This window comes from Neopelma chrysocephalum, unplaced genomic scaffold (assembly GCF_003984885.1).
Source record: "Neopelma chrysocephalum unplaced genomic scaffold, ASM398488v2 Primary Assembly neopelma1_65c, whole genome shotgun sequence".
NCBI lineage: Eukaryota > Metazoa > Chordata > Aves > Passeriformes > Pipridae > Neopelma > Neopelma chrysocephalum.
Window position 1 is genome coordinate 1,361,029 of NW_020897724.1, and position 25,058 is coordinate 1,386,086.

The window sequence follows — 25,058 nt, forward strand, 5'->3', positions numbered from 1 at the left end:
AGTTGGCATCAGGGTACTATTATTATACTTTTCTTGGTAAAACATTTGTTACAACACCATGCTCGATATTACTCTTCTGAATATTTTGTGCTTTGAAAATGAGAAGTAAAAAAACCTGTTTCTGCACTAGTAGCATCAGGTCCCTCACACTGAGGCACAGCACAGTGCTATTATAAAACCTATAATGTAGTCAGGATGGAAGAATGAAGACTGCTATAAGACTGGCCAAAAGCCCTTTGGAACAACTGAACAATTTGGTTTGATCAATGCTGGTTTTGCTACAGTGGTATTGTCTCCCACCTATGTGCAAGCTGAAAGAAAACAGTTTTGGGGAGGCTAAAACTTTAGACAGAGGTTGGCTTCCACTGCTAGCATTGCCTGGGCAAATGTAAAATCCTCAGGCAAACCCCTGCAAACCATTATTTGCTGAGGACAAACACAAACAGCAGCTCTCCCACACTGGCACTGCCACACCAAACCCATGCAATCAGCCCTTGCTCATCTGTTTGCCACATTTCTGCTTGACTTTGCTGATGAGGATTTCCAGATCCAATCCTGGTGTGTTCTCTTCAGCCTGGTTTCCAGACAACAGTTTGGAAGTCCCTAGAAAGGGACTCTATAGTCCCTATGGGCTATATCAGTTAAAATAACTTTAATGTACCCACATTTACAGAATTAATCATTTCACTTTCTTTATGATCTTCCATAGGAAACAAAGTTGAAAATTTTACATAATAACATGGCAATATACACAAGAGCAAAATTAATTTAGATGTGTCATAGGCACAGTCCTTGTGAGGCTGATTTTTTCCTCCCTTAGTTTTACCAGTGGGGGTGTTCTTTATATGCAGCAGTAATACAATTGTCTCTTCTGCAGGACATCAGCCTTGATGTGATTGGGGATCTCAGTACCATATCTAATGCAAGGACCAAAACTCAGAGCCCCAGGACCATTGCTGGCAATGAGAAAAGGTCCAGGGGAGGAAAAAATAAAAGAAACTGAGGAGATGGCTTGAGCTTGTTTTGGCCTTTTTCATTTAGCCATGCAAATGAGGAAAACAGCACAAAAAAATCAGGCAATGCAAATATCTGCAATTTTTGGTCATTATTTACATAACTTAATCACTACTGCTATTCTCTAAACAGAAGTCATTATTTACCTTGTAAGTGATTAAAGATCTCGCCTATGTAAGACAAACTGCTGCAGCACAACTAAGATAAAATTACAAATTAAAAGTACAAATTCGCAAATTTAATCTTATGTGAGATTAGCTTGGTTTTTAATTTTTGTATGCAAATTAAGCTATCTAAATGAGAGACAGGCATACAAATGTATCTGTATTAAAAGCTGGACATAATTAATTGTGCAGAATTTAAATTATATAAACTAGTGTGACTTTTCATACATAGACAAAGTCTTGGTCATCTGACATAGAAATTTGCTCCCCTAACCAGCTCACTGGCAGTGCCTTTGATGTAAAAATATACAAAAATAAATACTTGTGTGAATATTCACAATGCCTTTTCTGCAACCATTTTTCTCAATTATTGATAACAGATTAATGAGAAATTAGCAATGCAAACCCATTTCCCTCCCATTTTTATTCAACTTGTGGTTCTGTGGCATTCAGTGAATATTAACAAAGTGTTTAAAGCAGAACACACCTGTATGCCATAGAAAACATTCACTCTACTATTAAAAAAGGAAGTGGGCAAAACACACAAAGCCCACCTTTACAGCACAGCCAAGAGCAATTTCAGTTCATTGAAGAAGAAACACGTCTTTAATGATGAAATTAAGGATTTAAGAGCAAAGTCCAGTTGCACAGTCATTATACAAAGATTGTCATGAGATGATAAATAGCACCTGCTTTTGGTAGTATTCCCCCCTGTTGAGAGGCCAGGACAAGGAGGATGCAGAACTGAAACCTGAGCTTGAAGATTAATCTGGTGTTCATGGGAATTTCCCCGCCTTGCATAAAGATCTAGCTCAGAACTACAGAGAAGGAGAAAATTCAAAGTGCAACAAAAGCCTCCTAGGAATACTGGGGAGAGAAAAAAAGAGGGAAGCTAAACAAAAAACAGTGCAGGGAATTAAAAACCTACTCATGAAGGCAATAGGAGCTGAGCTGTACAGACAGCTACATGTACAAGACTTCTGCAGAGAAGCCTTACATGGCATAGCTTCAAGGAAAACGATGGATCTACCAGGGCACAGCAGAAGTCAAATCCAGGCTGACACAATCAGATATTCAAAGCACAAAGCACACCACTGCTGATTAACTCAGCACCGTGCGAGTCGATCTACGCATTTGGCACTATCTTAAATAAACATCTACATTTTTGAAGGGCGAAAATAAACCCTCTTTACATAAAAGGCAAGATCTTAAAAAATGAAATTCAGTCAATCTTCCCTTAAACCCCTGAAACTCGGTCCCAAAATTGAAATGAGTTGCTGGACTGCTGCAGAATGCCTTAAGCTTCCTGAGCAGGGTTCATACTTTCAAAAAAGGCCAAACAAATGCCAGCAATAGCAACAATCAAACTTGAGCAAACGCGTGCACTGGAAGACACTTGTCTAAGAAATTGCAGAGGGCAAAATCCTGATTTGAGAACTGCAATGCAGTACTTGTTGGCAGGGCTGTCGCTGTATTTCTTAGTGGCACTGACCCCAGAAAATGATGTCAGAACCTGGAATTTAGGAATTTCACGGTCTGTAAAATTACAGGGTAAATACCCAACCTTCAACAACCCAAAGTATTTTCAGCCCCATAAAGCACTAGTGACCTTCCAACCATTTATAGGAACAGATCCCATTCTTAATTTTGCCCTAAGGCATCATTCAACAAAAATGGGTCCCCCTCATCACACAGTACCAGACCTGAAACCTGGCTTGGTTAAACACCCACACGACCCTTTGCATTTAAAGGGATGAGCTCTCATACAACAATGCAACTCAAGATACTGCAATGCTTCCAAGAAAGCCTGTGTACTCCTGTACAGTTCCTGAATTTCCTAGGCTATAGGACCTCTCCCCATAATGTAAACAAAGCACAGCCTGTGTGCTTTGGGGCAGTCTTTTGTTACAGGGCAACAGGGTTTTGTCTGCATATATGAAAAGCCTTAAAAATGGAGGGCTGGGAGGCAGCATGAATTTCTCCTCCTGATGTACCTGGAACTGTTCTGATCCATATAGGGGACTGTGCACGACCTGCTGTAAACTGTTCAGTGTTTTTATCGTGCCCAACTGATCTTTGGGTTTGTTTGTCTCTCCCCTTTCTCAATGCAAACAGCTGACAAAGTCAACGATGACTTCTACACCAAGCGGCGCCACCTTGCCGAGCTGGCAGCCAAGGGCAGCCTGCCCCTGCACCCCGTGCGCCTGGACGACGAGCGAGCGTACACCATCGACAGCGGGCTCACCAGGCAGAACGGGCAGAAATCCAGGCTGGGCAAGATACACACGCACGCCCTGGGCTACAATTCCCACTACAAGACCTGGGATCCCACCGACCACTCCCTGAGGCGGCAAGCGTACGCAAACAAGGGCAAGCACGGAATGGGAGACCCGACGTTAAGTGACCCGCTGACAACCCGGAGCCAACACTACTTGGGCCCACAGCCATACTTCATAACCAACAGCAAGACAGAAGTAACTGTTTGAGTTTGTTTTCTTTCTTTCTTTTCTTTTTTCTTTTTTTTTTTAAAAATGAAATCCTTTAAAAACCACACGCAAATACACACACAACGCAAACACTCAACCGGAAGGCAAAAAAAAGAAATTTAAAAATATAAAATTAAAAAAAAACATTAAAAAAAAAAAAAGAAAACGGAAGGAAGGAACTTCCACCTGGACACTCTTGGTATCCAGCCAACGGTAGGCCGAAGAGTGGGTTAATACCATTCAGCAATACACACTGAAGGTTGAATTACAAACTCCATTTGTATTTCACAATGGAACACAAACCCTTGTGACTAAATTTTTTTACTTGAAACTAAAATCCATGATGAGAAGTAGCACAATCTAGAGAAACTTTATGTCTGCTTAAACATTTACACTATGTTCCTGCCTTGAGACAGAGGAAGAGAGAGAGAACAATATACTGTATTATATTATTTCAGAGAGGAATTTTGTACAAAACCTATTAATAATCCCTAGACCTGTGAAAAACCAAGAGCAAACATCTTGGTACAATCCCTAATATCTATTATTGTACTTTCACACCATCCTATAGAGAACGCAAAAAATATATATACAATAAGGGACAAAGACACTTTCACAAGGAATTTATGAAGACTGTTATGATTAAGAGCATATGGAACCTTTGTGGCTGGTAGAGAATTCTGCAGGATGATAACAAACAGCAGAAGATTTCATTTCAGTTTACTTTGTTTGATTTGAAATTTTTGGGAACCTCCAAAATAAGAAGAGACGTATCATATGACACAGAAAGCTGCTGGGGGAGTAAGGGCATCAGAATATTCCCTCTCAGTCCTCCTGTTTTCGGGCAGATGGTAACAAGTCTCACTTTGCAGACTGTCAGGATTTTTTCTTCACCTAAATGTTTTGCCTATCTTCAACTGCTTCAGACTGAAATTAAGCGTGGGTGGTGCCTTTACTGTATTACTATTGTTCAATGACAGTCTTGTTCTTCAAAGTGACCCCTCTGTTCCTTTAAGCTATTTCCTCATGTTTGGCTAAGGATGACAAGGGTTCTGCCCTGCTCAGCCTCCCCTGTTTGTCCCGAAGGGAAACTGGACTACATCTCCATGCAGTGGTTGCACAGTCAAGACTATTTAGTTGGCCCCTTCATTTTCCCAATTTAAACTTTTTCCCTCTAGTCTCTCATTTTGTATTTGCTTTTAGCCATGGTAGTTCTTTGTAGTTCAACTAAATGTTCTATGGTATATTGTCTCTATCGTTTGGCTTTCTCTAGTGGTGTTCCCTCTCGGTGGACTATTTGGTGGAAGAGTCTGATGGTCTTGCCTCAAACGTCAAAAGAGATCTGGGTTTAAACTAAACAAACAATTGGACTCGTGGTCTTGACTGTGGCTCTGATGAGCAGGATGCCTTGTTCATATGAGTAAAACCACTCCTGAATTGGGCACTGGTATTAAACTCACAGTCCTGGGCCTGTAAAAGCTTTGGCACATCCACAAAGAGACAAACAGAGTTGGGATGGGATGGCAGGCAACACATTCAGTCTTTCACTTAAATTCCTGCCCTTCCTCCAAAACGAGTCATTTGGCTAAATCCTAACTAGCTGTCTTACTACAGTTGCATTCTCACCAGCTGTCAGTTCTTCAGGAGATTCGTTTTGGAAGAGCATGCAGGGAGGAGTAAGAACTGTTATGCCGTAAGAAGAATTGGAAGTGGCGTTTCTTACTGTATTCAACTGACTGTCAGTGCTTCTTCTTAGTCAAGGATGCAAGGGCTAAGAATTTGAAATCTGGTTAAATGGAGATACCCTTTTTTTAGCTATATTGAGATTGATTTGCATCCTGAGAGCACCGGTATCTCTCCATAAGCGTGCTGCTAAATTTTATGATCCTATGTTTTAAGACTATCAGAAGTGGACAAAGACCACAAGACAAATACTTTGCACACAACCCAGATTCTCCACTATCTTACTTTTATTCCTTTAATCTTTATTGCCTTCACAACTGGCTGACTTAATTTGACCCTTTATGGAATGTTGCTGTTAATCCATATGCTTTAGATACACATTACAGCTGCACTCTAATTCACACAGGTTTCGTGTAACTTGAGCATATTTTATGTGGAAATATTTTAGTAACTGTATGTTCTGTAAGTAAACCCGTGTTAATACTTGTTAACTACAGAGTTTATGATACCAATAATACTTCCTACAATAAAATGTTTGTTTGTTTTTTAAGAATGTTTATTTGTAAACATATGTATTCACTATATTAATATGACTTTCTTACCTGGCAATAAAACTGATTCTAAGTGAATCCAACTTGCTGGTTCATTCCTAAACTTGTATCATTGGGCCAAATTTTGAGTATTAACTGAGGTTCTGGAGCTTCTCCCTGTAGCCAGTGGGGTTCACCTCAGCACAAATGAAGGTTTGCCATTGTAAACAAGAGGTTCTTTGGAAAGCAGCTGCATGTTATATGTATTATATAGGAGCTGCATGATGTTTAAGGTCCCTTCCAGCCTTAACCATTGCATGATGCTATGGGTGACTGTTAAATGCACAGCAACATTAAATACCCAAGGCACGCAAGCCTTGCAAAGCCTCCTGAGCCCTGCAAGCCTCCAAGCACCACACACCCCTTGTGTCACTTGGTCAGTTAATCACAGTTTTGAGAAACAAAAATAAAATGATAAGCATGCACAGGGCCAGATCCAGATCCTCAGGAATACATGGGAGTTTTGCAATAAGTCTAAGGATTGCAACTGCCCAGATGGAGCAAATGGAACACTGGCGTGTACTGCTTCAAAATGGTTGTATGTGCGTTACAGAAGAACCTGGACACAACAGCTGTGCACCAAGTCTGCTGGAACAAAAAGGCCTTTACAGGCTTTTAGTACTGCTAATGGCTTAGAAACCTGACAGTAAACAGAACCTCGGTGGAGGGCTTGGGCAGCTTCTCTTTGCTTTGCTAAAATGATACTGAGAATAAATTTCAGAAGAAGAAACAGAGAATCAGGATATCCAGCTTCAGAATCCCCTTAGTGCACGTCCTGGTGCAAATTCTTTAGGCAGTTTATGATTCCTAGGATGCCATGACACATTATCAGAGGGAAAACATCAATTCAAAATTGTCCAGACTTAGCCATTTTAAACAGTAGAAAAATCTCATTTTCAATAAATACCTTTATGGGTGCCAGGAAACAGTTCATAAAGGCCCCATTTCTAGTTACAGAAGCATTTTCCTGCCTCAGGTACAACTACAGAAACAACTCTAATCTGCCAGAGGGCTCAGGAGAGCCATACAGAGTGTGGTCACAGTGCCAGGAAAGCTCTGGGCAGCCCTGCAACCCACAGGGAAACCTGGGGAGCCCAGTGGAACACAAGGCTAACCTGCAGTAGACACAGCAGCTCACTGTTACAGCTCCACCACCAACCCATCTAGTGCACATGCTGTTTCTATCAGCAAATTCCTGACTGGAACCACAGATGGCAAAAAGGACAACTGCTTCACCAGTAGCAGTGTCTCTGCATAGGCTTTCATTCTTCCAGGGGAAAAAAAAACCACTCCAAAAAAACCCTCTTGAAGCTGATTTTGTGTTTCTGTGTGGTTTTTTCTCCTCTGTTTGCCTGACCCTTCTGTCAGCACGAGCAAGAACTGCACTGGGCTCCCCACAAGCATTTCTTTCATAAGGCTCTTTGATATCAACACAGATGCACTGCACTACAAAGAGAAAAGTGCACTGTCAAGAAATCATATACAGAGCTAGGGAGTCTAAAAGTCCAAAGGCTGGCTGGTTTAGAGCCCTTTACCCTGCAATGTCTGTTCTCATGACTAAATCTTTAGAGCATGATCCCCAGCTTACCAGAACTGAGGATGTGGTGGCTTATATAAATAGAGGATCAGGTCTCATGAGATTCCACGCTACAAGGTGTCTCCACAACTCAGACTTTAGATTTTAATAGATCTAGGAAAAGATTCGTGCTTTGCTCTGTTCTTATAGAATGGTTATTGAATTTTGGGTACTAAATAAATAACCCGAGTCCACAAATCCCTTTTGTACACAATCCTCCACACTTTATTTAATCCTGGTCTCTATACCTGAATACATGAAGGACTTCCAGTGATAAATATAGTCTTCACTGTAATTATATCATCTTTCTGTTTGGCATAGATAATTTTATTTTTCTAAAAACAGTTATGACAGGAAACATTATTGTATTAAACTATATAATCTCATATATCGTCCACTGCTGAAAATGTGATAATAGGACGAGTTCCACGTCACTAAAGAGTGAACATTGTTATTTTTATGAATAGGAAAGTCAGGCAGCTTTAATTTGAAAAGTGTCTGTAAACACAGCTCTTGGAATTCATGCATCATGCTTCAGAGATTTCCAGGCTCAACTTTTGCTCAGCCTGCAAGTAAGATGTGTCCTTATACCTGCCAACTTAACCTGGAACATGAGCATTAAACCAGGCCTTTCCTCCCCATCCAGCTGCACTAATGAAAGCCAGGATCAAATTAGGATACTGGTTATATCCCATATCTGCACAAAAGCTGCTGTCAGACAAATGCAGCTGATGGATCCAGCAAACACTTCTGCAGAGGATGCTCCAGGAAGAATTTGACACATCCATTCAGCTGCACTGGCCCTATCATGTTAGCAAAGCAGAAGACAGACGTATTTGTCACCAGTGACAACACTTTTAGACACTGGAAGATAATAAATCCTGATCCTAGTTCTGGGGATTCTTCCTATGTCAGAATCTGCCAAATAAACAATGCCTGAACAGGCCAGGGCTCCCTGGACAGGCCCTTCTCATCCCACCCCTGCTCTTCCAACAAGATAATGATGTTGCTTCAGGAGCAAGGTGTTCTCTATTGACTTCTTTTCATTTTTGACCTTCAGAGCTTAGGGACCCTTTCTGGGAAGAGAAACTGTAGATTCAGACTTACTTGAGTCTGAGACAGATTTAAAACTCAAATCTATTACTGCTAGTCTTGTTTTACATAACAGAAAAGAATGAGATACTACTTGTACCTAAGTGCACAAAGCAGCTGTACTAAGTCTGGTCCCTCATGGATGCATGAAGAGGCTCTGTACCTCTCTTTGTCTGCAGGTAACTTGAGGCCAATTTTGCATCCCAAACCAAAATTGTTTTGCAACAGGCTTTGGTTTCTTGGTGTTTGTTTGGAGTTTTTGTTTGATTTGATTTTTTGGGTTTTGGTTGGTTGGTTGGTGTTTTGATTTGTTTTTTTTTAAGTAAAGCTAAAATTCAATTTTTGTCTCTCCAGGGCTTTAACAATACACTGTTACACAAACAGTTGCACCTTGTCTGTTTAAGCCAACACCACCTGCCTTCACTCAGCAACTTCGCCTGCATTTAATTGTGAGAGGCACTGCTGCTCGTTAGTAGGGGTTGATGTTGTGCTGGCAGAGTTCAGCTTGTGAAGCTGCACACCAAGCCTTGTGTGCCTCCCTCCCAATAAATAAGCCTGGGAGAACAATAGGTTATTAAAAGTGATGATTTCCAATCAAAAGAGAACATCAGGCAGTGCTGCTGCTGTTTAATCTGCGGTTCAGGTACAAACTAGAACTGAAAAAGGGTAACAATCACAAGCTTTTGGTGGTCATTGGCAGCATTATTTTATCAAGGAAACAAGCCCTCCCAAGCAGCAGGTGTGGCAGTGGAGTCACTTATACTCCCTGGGCAGAAGCACATTCTTCTTTTTCCTGTATGCAGCTGTTGGCCTCATTTTCACTCTCTGGTATTTGGGCTTACACTAACATTTTGATCACAGTAGTTATTATTTGAGAGACTTTGGCCAGTTTTAGTGAATATATTCCTTGAAGTAATTGGTCCCCAGGGGAAAGAGCACTTTACCTGCTACTTTATTTCTTCAAATAAAGGAAACATTGCAAAAACTTGGCAGGTGAGTTGGAACTGTGTGATCTTTAAGGTCCCTTCCAACCCAAACCATTCTATGATTCTATGATTAATTGTGGTTTTTTTCCTCTGTCATAGGTGAAAAGAAACCAGGCTTTACTTTGTCCTTCCAGGGTTAAGGAGGGAGCTCAAGCACGGCTCCTTTCCTGTTTCTTTTCAAGACCGTGTTATAATTCAGCCAGGATTTTTCATATACACTCTGCAGGAGACTGCTCTGACTACTGAGCACAGAGAGAGCTTCTTGACTCCCTCATATACTAGGAATGAAAAAATCATGCAACTGAAAGACATAAAGGTAAACTGGACTTCTGTAGCATCAGTGCTGGCTTTGCCATGCACCACAGTTCAGTGGCTGCTTCCCACCACCCATTTGCAGGACTCAGAACTGTGTGGGGTATTTTCAAAACTGATGTTCTCCAACTCCTTCAGTCTTCTGGAGCATCCCCTCACACCCAGCACCTCACTTGGGCTCTCACCATCCATACCAATGTATTAGTCTTGGGGAAAACCCCGTCTCTCTGTGTACACATGTGTATGCACAGGCACATTTTACAGCAGATACCTGAGCTTTGTAGCCTGACTCCCTAAAACACGTGTGTTTGCAACACCGTCAAAGGGTAAGACTGATTTGGAAAATCCACTAACTGTCTTGCTGCTTTTTAGGGGCCTTACATCAGTTTTGAAGACAGAATTTATATCCCAAATTTACTTTACTTCTTTTGAAAATGAAATACTAAAGAACATGACATTCCATAGAAGAGAGAGTCTAAGCTTCAGGGATGAAAATTGTCCTTTAAGGCTGTAATGTATTTTACCATTACTGCTTGGGGAATGATAATACCAAGGATGATAGAGAGGAACTTGACAGGATTCATTAAGGCAGAGACAGCATGTGTGTGCTATTATGCACAAGACTCTGCCCAAGTCTGCCTGTGCAGAGAAAACTGTTCTGGTTTTTACTAACAGTGATTTACGAGTTTGTGGTAGTTGGGTTTTTTTAACTTTTCTAAGAGATGAATCTAAAAAGCACAAAAGTGCCCTGTTGAACACAGCAAGTGGCACAACAATGTCCAGCATGACTCTAACAGCAAAGGCCTTGATCCTGCACTGCTGAGTTAGTGGCAGATTTGTCGGCGTGGGGAAGACCAAAACCCACAGACAACACACATTCACTCTTTGATATGCAGAACTTTCAGGCTCCACTACAAGTGATTTTTCTCAATCTGACACCAACTAAACGGTATAGAAACGGGAAGGCAGCAGATCCAGCACAGGATTGCACACATCTTCCAGACTGAGTTGTGGCTGAGGCTGCAGCCCAGCAAAATAATGGCTGCAACATTGCCTTGTAGCAAAACACAATTATCCTGCCAGCAACTCATCTACCTGGTTGTCTCATAATTTTGACACAGCTCATAACGAGCAGGGAAGACTCCACTCTCGGGCTGTTGCTTGGCTTCAGTGTGGAAGTTCAAAGCCCTTGTGACAGACAGCTACTCCAGCCAGCAGGATACACAAGTCTGCACGAAGTCGAAGTGCAGGTATAAATCTTACTGCTTCCTACAAGCAGCAACCAAACATATTGAATTTCAAGGCCCAGTTCCAATTCCCTTGTCATTTGCTGCCTAGCTACTTCAAAACTGTCTGAGACACTCTTTAGCCTTGACTCTCAGTTAATATTTAGCTGTTTACCTATTAAGATGTTTTTCGTGTTTCTACACAAAGTCAGTGTCACACTAAATACTGATATTTCTCTGCCTGTTACTTCACTGTGTACAATGTATTTTATTATTAACTGATAATTTTATTAGATGAGATATCATTCTTGGAAGACATTGAAGGAGTATTAGCAGAAAATTCTGCTTTATCACCACCAAATTTACTGATAATCACAGTTCAGTTACCTTCAGGGTTTCAATTCGTTGATAGGTTAGTAATATAAACATTTACTTTTTGAAAAGCTTCTGTGTACACTATAAAAGCTATTCTGCCCACATTTCTTTTCATAATAGGCAGAGAATACATGTACATTTGCAAAAATGTTGTGTCTGTATGCGACGGATATGTGTCTGTGAGTGAACAGGTAGAAGAGAGGGGGTGCTACACTTCAGTAAAGTGATAATATCAAGTGTTTCTCCAGCTCAAATACCATTCCTCATATCTATAATATTACAGCCACAGCCACTGTATAATAATACTTTCTCATACAAGAATACTACAGAGGTTGAAGTGTAGCCAATGCATTTAATTAACTTCAGGGAAAGATGAAGTTGACTTTCCAATAATGATTTCCAGTATGTTCTACTGCATTTGTTCACTCTCCCACAGTGACCTTTGAGGATGGGTCACAGTTTCAGAAAAAGGTGAGCTACAAAACTGCACAGCTATTCTGTGTGAAATATTACAGTCATCAACAGCCTCAAAAACTCTTTTCTGTTGTCTTATCTGAAAATGAGAGGAATATGTTTTGCACCTTGTATACATATATATATATATAGGAGAAAAAAAGAAACAAAAAAAGAGACAAACACAGGCCAGACAGCCTGGTGTGCAACACCTCCTGTGAACGCTGTCAGCAGCACAGAACACTCACCAAAGAGCACATTACCAACAGAGGCAAATTGCATTAATATGTTTCAGCAGACAGAGGATGTTACTTCATAAAGATATAATGTTTTTCCCTTTCTCCTCTGCCCTGCCTTTGGAGTTTGGTTGGGTGTTTCTCTTTGGCTGGTGGATTTTGGGTTTGCCAACATCAGAATGGCCCTATTCCTGCCAGCAACAGAAAGCAGAGGAAAAACCAGATTGTCAAAAATATCCACTGGATCAAGAGAAAGGTTACAAAACTTCCAAAGTGACTAAGCCTCAGTAAGAAAAAAACATAGAGACTTGATAGTGTTGCCTGTTAATAACTAGAGAAGTTTTACACCATCTGCTAATTTCCCCTTTGTCAGCTGCACAAGGGAACCACATGAGAGACACCATAATAAACAGAGGTATTTTTTCCTCTCTTGGAGATCATAAGTCTCCAGAACCTGTGGCATATATGTTCACTTACACCCAAGCTGTTAATATATACAAGTGAGAAGAGAACCAGTATTTTTATCAATGTGGAATAGCAGCTGAGACAGACAACACAACCTCCGCAGAGGGACATATCCATATGTTACACAATAATGAATGCCAGAAAAATAATAGTGGTGGGGCTTTTCTTGGAGAACTCTATTCAAAGGCATTTCAACTAGAGGTCAAAAAGCTATTATCCATAAAGACTCTGCAAAAACTGACATAGCACAAGATCTTAAAAAAAACCCAACACAAAGCATCTGGAGAGTGCACGCTCTACATTAAGTCCTAGACCTGCTTTGTTATCCAGTTGGGACACACACTTCCTCCTGCCAAAGCCCTACTATGCATATACTATATTTCTTGATCTTTTCTGTTGCCTAGTAAAGGTTTTTGAATTTGCTGCCAATTCAACCCCTGAAGCACAGATGGGAATAAAAAGCATCTTATCTCCCAGCATACGATTCCATATCATGTTTTCTACTATTTTCAAGCTGTACAATCTCTCAAGCTGCATGACATGCCTGTTTCCCTTGGGAGACTATTTCACATACACACAGAATCCTAATTCCTCGGTGTATATTCCTGTATGTAAGGCTTGAAGCTGTGATAGAGAAAGGAGCCCTCTGCTCTCATCTGTTTTCATCTCATTCTTTCAGCAACAGGAGGAAGAATTGCCAGAAAGCTGTTTCGTAGGTTCTCATCCAAAACTTCAGCCTGACTGGAGTGCTAGCAGGGGAGGCACTTCTGGGGCTTTGTTGGGAAGCAGAGAGAATTTCTCCTGGGCATCCTGATAGAGGGGCAGATTTCTGTCCTGAATTCACCCTGGGACATCTTAAAAGTCAGCTTCTCGTTTCTAATGGTAAGGTCCCCAAACCAAAAGATGGCAAGTAGCAGTAGACATCATTTACTTTATCAAGATTTCTTATTCTGTTGTGTCGTTTTCATAACAAATTAGGGAGATGTGGGTTAAATTAGTCTACTGTAAAGCATGACCATAATGGAACAACACAGTTATCAGTAAGCCTCTAATAAACCACAAAGAGGAATCAAGCAACATTCTTCAGAAGTCTACTTTAAACTATCAAAACCTATTTGCATTTCATTGCCTATGTCAGTAAGGAAAAGTATTAAATTTACAGGTAACTCCCATCAGCCTAAAAAAAGGAAAGCAATATAAGAATTAAAAAGTGTTCATCCCATGGCATGGTGGTATGAACTAATCAGGATGGTGTGCTGAGGACTATTGCACAGTATCACATACACACAGTTATTAGATATTAAACACAGGAATAAGAGCATAGATGTACAAGTTTCAGAATAGCAGCTCAGGCAGCAGAACTGCAAAACACAGGGCTTGGAATTATAACACTATACAAACTGACTGTGAGTCAAACAAATCAGACAGGGGGGAGTTAAATACTAAAATCACATGAATTAATCTTCCCACTCGGCTCAGATGCAATAAAGCCTCACCTGGAATACTGTGCCAAGCCTTGGGCATTGTGCTTCCAGGGATACAAGGGTCAGTTGGAGAGTACCAGCAAAGAAAAAAATCAGTAAGGTTATTGTAATCAGTTATTACTTAACCAATCAGTATGAATAAGAAAAGGTGTAGAAAAAACAAACTGTGAGGAAAACAATGAAAAAACTACAGTTGTTTACGCTACAGAACAGATAATGGAAGAGAGATACTATGTACAGATTACATCTTCTGTAACAGAGGCTGTGAAAAGAGCATAAAGCTGCTCATGACTAGAATACTCAAAGAGTTAGATATCTTCTTCCTGAAGAAGGGAAGGCTCATAGGAAACCTCACTGTATTATTCCAGTACATTAAAAGGTGGTTAAGAGGGGATGGATGCTCTGTTTTCACAAGGAGCCACATGGATAAATAAGGTACAGCAGGATGTAAGTTGCACTGGGAGAGGTTTCATCTCAATAAAAGAAACAATTTGTTTACAGTGAGAACAATCAATCACTGTAACAAACTTGCCAGGGATGTGGCAGAGTCCCCATCCCTGGATTTTCAAGACCTGAATGAACAGGGTGCTGGATCATGCCATCAGTGCTCCCTTTCCCATGTAGGGTTGGATCAGATGGCCTTTCAAGGTCCCTTCCAGCCTGGGTTATTCTGAGAGTCTTCAGCCTCTCTGCTTGTACCACTCTCTGGTTATACCTTACTGCAGGTAAGGAGTGACACATACAGACATTGGGGTTGACACTGGTCCCTTGATATTTAAAAAACACAGAGGTTTGGTTGTTTGTTTTTTTTTAATAAGAAGACACAATATATTCAATAACTGACAATAATTCACATTTTAGATTACATTATTATATCTATATAAAGAGTTGCTGAAAAGAGGAAAATAATATACACCACCAGAGACAGGAAAAACTCTTGTTGGTGTAAGTGCAATTTAGTCAAGTATTAGAAGAAAACCCTTTTGAGTGGCGTGGAATGACAAGCAATGAAATGCATTATATACAGAGGCTGTGGAGTTTCCATTGCTAAATGATTTTAAAGAAACATTGAACTGATTCTGTCAAGAATGATTAGATACTCTTGAACCCTTCTGGAAGAAAGATGGGCCATTCAAAGGCCATTAGAGCTCTTCTATTATTTTCTCTTCCAGGCCTAAAGCAAAGATGGGGCAGAAAGCCTATTCCCCTAGGAATGAGGTTTTTCCCACGTTTCTTTCATCAGTTAGCAGCAGATGAAAGCTGCAATTAGTGGCATAAAGGTATCTGATGTTTCCCCAAAATTCAGAGTTGTTACACTGCAATTGCAAATCGGTGCATAACGTGTCCTAGACAGATTTACACAGCAGCTAAAAGCACATATATTCAGACACACCACAGACTGTCTGGGAACAAAGAATCCTGAGCACAAACTATTTTAACCGTCTTATTATACATTACCAATATCAGCTTCATTCATACATTTCACAGTAGCTCTTTCATTCCGTGTCCTCACCTGGCAGCCAGCCACAGTCTTTGAAAGGTCAAACCCCTGATCTCCACTATAACATCCCCCACAGATGACGTGATCTCAGAGGTAAGAAAAGAACCTGCCTCTACAAGTCAGCTTAGAGCTACAGTCTGAGCAAATCGTGACTCTGAATTCCAGGAAAGCATTGGAAAGGGCAGAAGAGTACAGAGGGGAGGGAGGAAAGGCTTTGAACCAAGAAGTAAGACTGAGTTTCCAAAACACACAGGTTTCATTTCCTGGTCTGAAATGGACTCCCCTGCATCATTTAGGATGAATCAGCTCATTTTCTGTGGCATTAGTTCAGTCAAAGCGTGGGGATATAAATAACCTGTGTGTAATTTCACTGTCGATTCCCTGGGACAAATAATCCAGTCCACACCATTAAAGAGAGAAAGGTAAGGAAAGGAATATGTTCAACTGCTCCCAACAGAGTTCATAGACACACCCTATGCAGTCCTGGGAAGCATGCACAGGGTTAAAGCTCCAAACAGATAAATTCACTGAGAATTTAGACAGTGATGTCACTTTGACCAAAAGTTGGCCTTAAGATAAATAAATGGGCTTTCACTATTCCCTGCAGGCACATTTGCTGTCCCTTGGCACCAAGATGAAATCATAATGCTTTGTAATTACAGATAAAAGGGATTTGACATGAGAGCTCTCCAAATGAGCCAAACATCCTGGGAAGTGAAAAAAAAAAACACCCAAAAAACTAACAACTTGCTTGCATGCTCATTCTCCAGACTCGAGAATAACCATCAAGACAATTTTCTTATTATTAGCAGCTGTTCAGAAATCAGTACTAGATTCATTAGTTAAATCAGTGGGCTTTCCCAGAAAAAAAGAAAATGGAAAGAGGAGGATTTGAGAATAAATTAGTCAGAAAGCAACAATGTCAAAAACATGAAAATCTACAGCTCTGTCACGCAGAAATTACACAAAAACAAATGCCACAAACAAAAGATATATTCCAAGCATAAATGAATAACTTAGAGTGCAGCCAGCCATTCTTTTGACAGCACAGAGGATGGACTCAGCTACTCAAGCAAAGACTCCTCTGAGAAAGATTACAGGGATGCAACAGAACAAAGTAAGGAAACGTTCTGCAGTGCTCTGTCTGTAATTTAAACACAGCTCTAAATTACAGTTAAGGAAACGTTGCCATCACCCTACAAAGGACAGGATGAAAAAAAGTGACCTACAGTCTTTGTCTTCTTATTTTCCTAAGGCAAGGTCATGAAGCATATGAGTAAGTTGTTAAAAATGCCCCCTGTAACCATTGTTACAACACTGCATGGCAGGGACAGTTGGAACTGCCGGGCTGGGCTTTGGTGCCTCTCCACATGTGCTCTCAGGATTCCTTCTGCAAGTATTGACTTTTTTGACCTGGTCTGGAGTTCTGGGCTGCTGCCCACATCAGACCTCTTCCTGCAGCAGAGGCATTTAGACAGCTGGTGAGACTGACAAAAGAGACTCCTTCCCACTTCCAGATTACTGGTATGAACCCACTAGAGAGAAAAAGCACTGTGAAGTAAATGCAAGTTGAATTTACATCAGCAGTACAGATGTGCAGAATGTAAAGAATAGCCCAAAGCGTGCCTGTATACATTTTAATTGCTGAAGTAGAAAAACTGTTTAAAAATCTAATTGCAAATACCTTACAGAAAAAAAAAAAGCATGGCAATTCTTTTCTCCATGAGTTCACCATTAGCAAATGAGGCCCACATTAGGTAACTCAAATTAGAAGTAGCTCTGATTATTTTAATTCTATACCTTAAAGCCTTTTCTAAAAGATTAAAACAAAAGCATCCTGTTTCCTAGGATGAACCGGTTTCTCCCAGGTATTTTATTTTAAAATGTGAAATACTTTGGCTTAAATAACATAAACTACAGATGTGACCGCAAATATGCATCTGAAAAAAAGTAATCACACCTAGTTTAGAACTTCATATAAGTTTTGGTCACTAATTTTCTATCTGCTGTCAATGCTTTTTTGATATTGCTTTGCCCTGCTTTTGCTGTTTGTATGCAAATAATTGCCTTCAGTTTTGTAAACCTACATCATGGTCTTTATTAGTAGAGTGCTGGGAGGTGTGTTGAAAGAGGAACATTAAAATAGGACTTTTATTCTCACTTGTCCTGGTGAGGATTTTCTCTCACCATACTTTAGTTTTCCATAAGTGACTTTCTGCACCTCACAAGCAATCTCCAGCTTTGTAAGTAGTAGCAAAATACACATGACTGGATAAAACGTGATCTCCAGCTTTAATGGAAGGTTGCAATGAAGACAGATACTTCATAAACGTCTAGAAAGATGGATAGCAAGTCAGACAGCATTAAAAAAAATAGACAGTATCAATCTACATAATATCATTCCCTGTCAAGAAATGGCCTATCTTAAATGTGTATAAACAGTAATATTATTCATGGTTAAACCACAGTGTAATTGCTTGCTGGATTTGAATGAGGTTTCCCTGAATATAAATGAAGAGACAAAGAGAAGATAAAAGAAGCATCTGAAGCTAGAAACCAAACCCCTAAAATGAAAATGATCAAGTCAGATACATTTCCTTTTATTGTGTGCGTGAATACGAGTGATTATTAAAGCAACAGATCTATAACAGTAGCCAGAGTGAAGAACAATGCAGAAAGAAAAGTGTTTTCAAATTCCATTCTGCCAATGTGCCTCAGCCTTGACACTCAGCATTATTGTCAGTGGAACCCTAAGCCTCTTTTAAACAGTCTTGAAATTGCTTCAAACTGTATCAGAAAAACTGGTGATTTTTAGGAAGATAAATGATTGCAGAACCCTCACAAATCCATATTCCTTTGAGCTGAGGGAAAGCTAATACCCAGGTCACTGGTGCTAAGAGGCACCAACCAGTCCTGCCACATCTCCAGCATGGTGATTATTAACTGAAAACTGTAACAAGGAACAGAAGGGAATTTAATCTGCCTTTGTCAGTGTGTTGCCGTGATTTGGAGCAAACCCAAGTGAGTAGCAATGTTCAACGTGTAATTCCCTGGGGGGGAGCTGGAGCAAGAGGATTATGCCTAAACCCTTCCAAAAATCAGCTGCTGAAAATGCAGAAAGCCCAATCTGTGAAGTGATCCCCCTGAACTGCATTCCCACATCATCCTGGAACACGATCCACTGCGCTCCCAAGGCAGGCAGAGACCAGCACAGAAACTGTCAGGAAACCCTGACAACAGAAAATTCATCCAGAAACAGCTTGAAATGAGAAGGCAACCTCTGCTCTGGCAGCCCGGACAGGGAGGGTGGGAGGACTGGCATGGCAGCCCAGAAGAGATGTGGCAAACTCCCATCAATGAAAAAAAAACCAAGAAAAAGACAGTTTGTCTTCTGCCAAACAGGCATCTCTGTATGGAGCAGATGGAGTTTGGATTCCTCTGGGCTAATCCAGGCTGTTTTCCCCCAATATGGCCATCAGGACAATGTTAATAACAAAATACAGCAGCAAAGACTAAGGGGCAGGAGCAAGGAAAATTTGACTTCATCCCAAGAAAACCCCATTGGAGTTTGCAGCAGCAGCCACAGGACAGTGGATGTATCAGCTTCCTTCTCAGTCCACACCACAGCTGAATTTCTACAGAGATTAACTGAGCTGGACACAGTTTTCCCTTTATTCTCTCACCTCCTCCACCAAAGAAGGAACTGAATTCAGATTTAAGAGAAAGGCAGACTCTGACATTTGCTTTATGACACATGATTACTTTTGATTCAATATGTCAGAAAACTTATTAAATAATTTTGAAATATTTCTGCTCTGGGCATTTAAACTTTCTAAAGTATTTTAATTTTCTAAATTTAGAAATGAAAAGTTATCATTTGGAAAAACTGGATGTTCATTTCTCTGTTTAATTAAGACTGATGAATCTGAAAAAAATTTTAAAAAATATCCAAGCTGAAAAATTATTCTTAAATGGCATTTCCCCATGAATATTTTGTTTTGACATCTTGGCAACATTTCACTATAGCTGTTTTCTTGATAAATGTACAATTGACTCGAGCTCCTGACACAACAATATTAATATCTGAAACTGTCTCCAAGTGGATGCTTAATACGTATGCAGGGTCCTCATTTCAGAAAGAGAAAAGCAGCTCATATCCTTCCTCCAACACTTTTGAAATACAAGCAAATTTTGGAAAAAATCAAAGGATTCTAAAAGCTTTCATTTACAGTAAAATATATACTGGGCTCAACCTAAAATTTGATATTTCTACTTTATAAAATCCAGTTGTACTTTCCTCCTTGTTTATTTGTATGGAAAACTGTGGAGTCATTCACACTGTTAGATATCAACTGAAAGTATATTTTGTATTGTTCAAACCTAGACATGGCCTCCTTCTGTAATAACAAAAATACTTATTTAGAAGTTTCCGAGATCCTGTTTCACAACGTGTTCCAATATAGTGAGGAAAAAGGAAGCCAAACACTTTCTATATCAATACTTGCAGGAATTATTCAGTGCATTTCAGACTCTACATGTTGCAAATTTTGATCACAGCAGATTATTTGCATAGTGTCATCTTCCAAAAATATAAGAGCCACTTATAAATACAACTACAATTGGAGCTTAAGAACGTCTAAGATCAGTAAAAAGAAAGAAAAGAATTGATGCCAATCATACTGAGAAAAAGTCATAATTTTGGCATTTCAATGCTTTCAAAACTTGCTGTGTTTAAAACAAATTTCCTGGCAGATGGGATTCCAAAACTTAGTTTTCAAATGCTGAGGTTCATTTTAATTTTATTCACTCAAATGTTAAATCTTGGACAAACATCGTTAAAAAGATTAAATCAAATCAGGCATAGAAATTTCAACAGAAACACCTGTGCCATCTAGAGTAGCAACGTTTGAATGAATACATCTAGAATAATATCTATTATTGAAGCGTTAGAGATGGCAAATGTTTAACCAAGGAGATAATCCTGAAGCAGTCCAGCAGAAAGACAGGGTCAAGGGGAAGATCACTTAAATAGGAAAATAAGAATAATACAGGATCACCCTGACTCTTCTCTCTGGCAATGGGTAGAAAAGCTCAGAAGTAGGAGCAGGTTTGAGAACAGCATAAGAACAGGGGGCACAAACTACACTTGTACTCTCCTGGCTTCCAGCAGTTTGTAGTTCAGGATCTTCTGAGCCAAGTATGACATCTTTCTTTTTAATAATTTTCATTTGATTCTTTTTCTTTCACTATTTTTCTCAGTCACCTTTTACAAATGCAAATTTTTAGGACCCTCAACACCTGCAGAAAGACATTCTGTAACATTTTGTATTTTATGAAGGATAAGCCCCTTTGCATCTACCTCCTGCTAATTTCATTGGATGCCCTCTGAGAAATTTGTAAGATCAGTTGGATTTAGGCTGAGGTGAAGTTGTGAACATAAGATTAACTGTTCTTTATGAAATTCTTATATCCATTTATTCACATTATATTTGATGCTCTGTAAGTGAAAATATGTGTATTTTAATGGGTAATTTAATTAAAGCTTGGGGACCCCTGGTGGCCTAGTGGTTAGCGTGCAGGACCCTCACCTCTGCGACCCAGGTTCTAATCCAGCCAGTCCCCCGGGCAGATGGAGTCCGTTAGCCCTGTGAGGCCATCCATCTATGAGAAGGACACTCTAAACAAACCTACGTCCTGAGGACCTCACTGCCATTGTCCAAGCTTGCTTGGCCCCGGCAGATGAACCTTAGGATTAAAGGGTGGGCTCAGTTCAGCGCAGGCTGTGTCTCACCTAAAAAATCCATTGCGCAGGCTGGAAAGGTAAAAGACCTTTCCCCAAATCTTCGTTCGCGAAGATGGGCCATTATTATTATTATTAATTAAAGCTTAAGGTTACGAAAAAGCCAAAAAAGGAGGGGTACAGAAACACTAATACAGAAATAGTGAAGAAAGCCATACAGATCTGGAGACAGAGAGGGACATCCTGTCTTGTCTCCTAAACCACTCCTGCTAGTCCCCAAGACCCTGGTCTGGAACTTCTTCTCTCATGATTTGCAGACATCTAGGGGTCTGTGGGCTGCTTTTACCACCTCAGGAAGAGGTAATTAAGAGAAGCAAATGTCTCATCAATAGCTTCAAACCTATTATGCAGAGGTCTACTTCTCTTAGAAAATCTAAGCTGGGATTTAAAAAGCCCAAACCCCACATTGCAGTCAGATCAGAGCAGACAGCTGTGTTGAGGAATTAGACATAAAGCTCGTTGAGCTACAGGGAGGCTAATGGAAATATTGTACATCATTGTTTTAAAATGATAAATAATAGCTGAAAGATGTTTTAACTCAAAAGGAAACATGATCCTTCCCTTTCACAAAGGAGGCTGTACAATGGATCCTCCCCAATGCCAGGAAGCTCACAGAGGTAGCAACACTTTCCCTTTGATTTTGCTGCAAGTCCCCTTTTACTCTTCCACATGGCCGTGCCCTGGCAGGAAGCTACTTGAGAACAGATGTGTGTTTAAACTTCAAAGCAAGGTGGGCAGAGCAAGAGAAACAAGTGTAAGGCTAAAGGTATTGCCATTGGATCCCTTCCTTAACTGCACCATTACAAGCAGAGTCAAGTAGCTCTCTGAAGAGTTTCTTTTCCAAAGCAACACTGACACAAATGAAAGGAGAAATAACAATGTTTGAGTCAATGAAATGTAAGTTAATTAGCTTCTAAAGAGCTTCAGGATGTCAGGCTTTAAGATAAATTTTATCCCTTTTCATTAAAAATAAAATAAAATGAAGTCTTTAATGGCCTGGTTTCCCGGGATCTCTGATGGGAACGGGAGTTTGGCAGTGGTTCCAGAGATGTCAGCCAAGGCGTCAGGCAGAGAATGTTACTTTAATGAAGGATAAATGGCAACAGATTTAAAGTCAGCAGGTATGTAACCTAGGGACATGGAGGCATTAATTAAATCAGTAAAGCCAGGAAAAAGCTCAAGAGGAAAACCCTAAACAAGAATTTGGGAAGCACAGATAAGGTTTGATTTTCTCGCTGCCCAGCTTGTGCCTCCAGCAATTCAGCCCCTGAGATGCAAAAAAGCTGTGAAACGAGCTATCAGAACACTTGTCAATCACTGGACAAACTGTATCATGGTCAAAAGGTACTTCTAGGGCCTGCAGGAAAATAAAGGAATGAATATATGATGCATGTTTATCAGTGACTAAGCAACTGCAGTTTTGATTATTGCAGCAAAGAGGCTTAAACAGAAGGGGGAGAGTGATAATGGATAAGTTAAGGATTATAATTCTTACTCTTTTCATTTCAAAGACTTTTTTTTTTGTTTCAATTGCATTTGCTAATTTTCATGTTATGGGAGACTTTCTGTATTATGGGGAGAAGGGAGGCCATTCTGCAAATTGTTTTTTGAAGCTATATCAGGTGGTGCTGTTTTTAATTCCATATTGATGAGTTTGAAAGTTAAATAGGCAGAGATACATATTTATCCCTGGAGATGCCTGTTCCTCTTTGAGGAAGATACGATACAGAATGAGAGAATAATAATCTAGACTCAGAAGAAATCTAATAGTCATATCTTTTATGAAATTATTCATAAAATAATCTGAAGAAAGTCTAAGAGCACACAAAGTGTGATTATATATTTTTTGTATATGTATGTATAACCTGTACACTTTGTGTGGAAACTGTTTCACCTGTGGAAATGAAAGTTAAAATCCACCAAATTAGCAGTTGCCTGGAGTCTTTGTTATTGGTCTGAGCAAGAATGACTAGTAAATGAGAATTAGCTTCCAACTTTGGTCTATATAATCTGTACTTTATCAGTTCAATCTGGAAGCAAATTAAACACATCAGTACTTATTCTCTGGATATAAATCTCACCTTACTATCATGTGAAGAAGTGTTGTCCATCAAGATAATCAATATGGAAGATTAATGCTCTCACCTCCTTAGGTCAAGTTAAATTAAGATGATGGTTAAATGGAAGATACACGGTTGATGTTCAAATATGTTCTAGAGATCCAAACCCACTAGCTTAGAGCAGGAGTTGGTGTTTCTATCTCTACTTGTTTTTATTATGTGAATGTAACAATTTGAAAGGACCTGGCTTCAGATCAACTTTCAGCAAAGCAAGAGCAACACAAAGAAGATTATTTCACTCTTTAAAAATGAGGTGGAACAAAGGGAATATGGAATGCAGTGCTCTAGTAGTCAGAGAAATGTAACATTAGAGAGAAAGTAAATAGAGCATCATAACACAGCAGCTGAAAATGCAGTCGGGTTTTCAGAGCATTATTACATCAGATTGGTTTAATTACCAGTAATAGATAACACATGTAACCAGTTTTCAAAACAATGGATCAGACATTATTAGTGTGCAGACCATGCCCTAATCTGCATTCTTAGTGACACTGAAGTCAGTCTAGAACCCTAATCCAGAAAAGGCTCCTGTTCCCTGGATTTTGGAAGAGGTGAAATGGGGCATAATGGGCAGATCAGCAATGGAAAGAGTTGCTCAGAGTGACTAATGCAGCCACCTCAAAATACCAGAAACAGACGACAGATTTCCACAAGAAACCTTTTCTCAGACGTTTGCAGCCGTTCAAATGACAGATATTTTGCATTTGCTTCTCCGTATCTTAATGTGCAGCCAAAAGAGGATTTTTTCTTCAGTATGTTACTTTTCTACAAAGCCCTCAAACCGAGGGAGAAGTTCTATGCTTCAGTTATTTAATTTATTCATGAAATATTTTGCATTTCATAACTTCCCTCCCCCCCCCCGCAAATAACCCCAAGCAAAATTAGCATAAAAAGTGGTGTTTGGGAAAGGTATTTCAAATTATTTGCACTGCACTGAAAACCTAGCTGAATAATGAAATTCACTTAGTTAGGCTTTGATGCCAAGAGCCTAAAAGAGTTTTCTCACTAGCAGAAACCTTCTATTAGTGAAGAGTTTACCTGGAGAAAACTAGATCAAAACAACTCCAAGTGCTAATTATGTTCTGCATATGAAGTTGCTCCACCTTCATAAGCACAAATAATGAACGGACAGATTTTTTAATAAACAACTTCTCTAACAGGAAATTAGAAATGTACATCCCCATTGAAGAGAAAATAACAGCAGAGCTCCTTTTTAATTCACTGAAAACAATTCAGCAGTGAAGTCAGAATGGAAGGAGAGATCAGTTACAAGAGACTTGTGCATTAGTAGCAAAACTAATCTGCATAGGCACGTTGTACAGATTCCTCCAGAGCCCAAGTTAGAGGAAACAAGATGTGACAAAATGGAAGAGCTGCAAATGAAAAAACTGGAAACGTTTGTGAAAAGGCTCAGTACTTCTGCAGCAGACTAATCAATCACCTGGTAAGTAGGTGATCAACACACATGGGAATTCTGGCAGTGTAATAACAGGTA

The 25,058-nt window shown here is 39.9% G+C and overlaps 1 protein-coding gene across 2 annotated transcripts in view; it reads left to right on the forward strand.

Moving 5' to 3' along the window:
• The window catches only part of SHISA9 (shisa family member 9), a 175,458-nt gene extending 169,482 nt beyond the window's left edge, over positions 1 to 5,976 (forward strand). For both annotated transcript variants that reach the window (XM_027684285.1, XM_027684284.1), the window contains one exon: positions 3,294 to 5,976. In XM_027684285.1, the coding sequence (XP_027540086.1) occupies positions 3,294 to 3,664 (371 nt within the window). In that variant the 3' untranslated portion in view covers positions 3,665 to 5,976. The remainder of the gene's footprint in view (positions 1 to 3,293) is intronic.
• Positions 5,977 to 25,058: the final 19,082 nt, after the last annotated feature.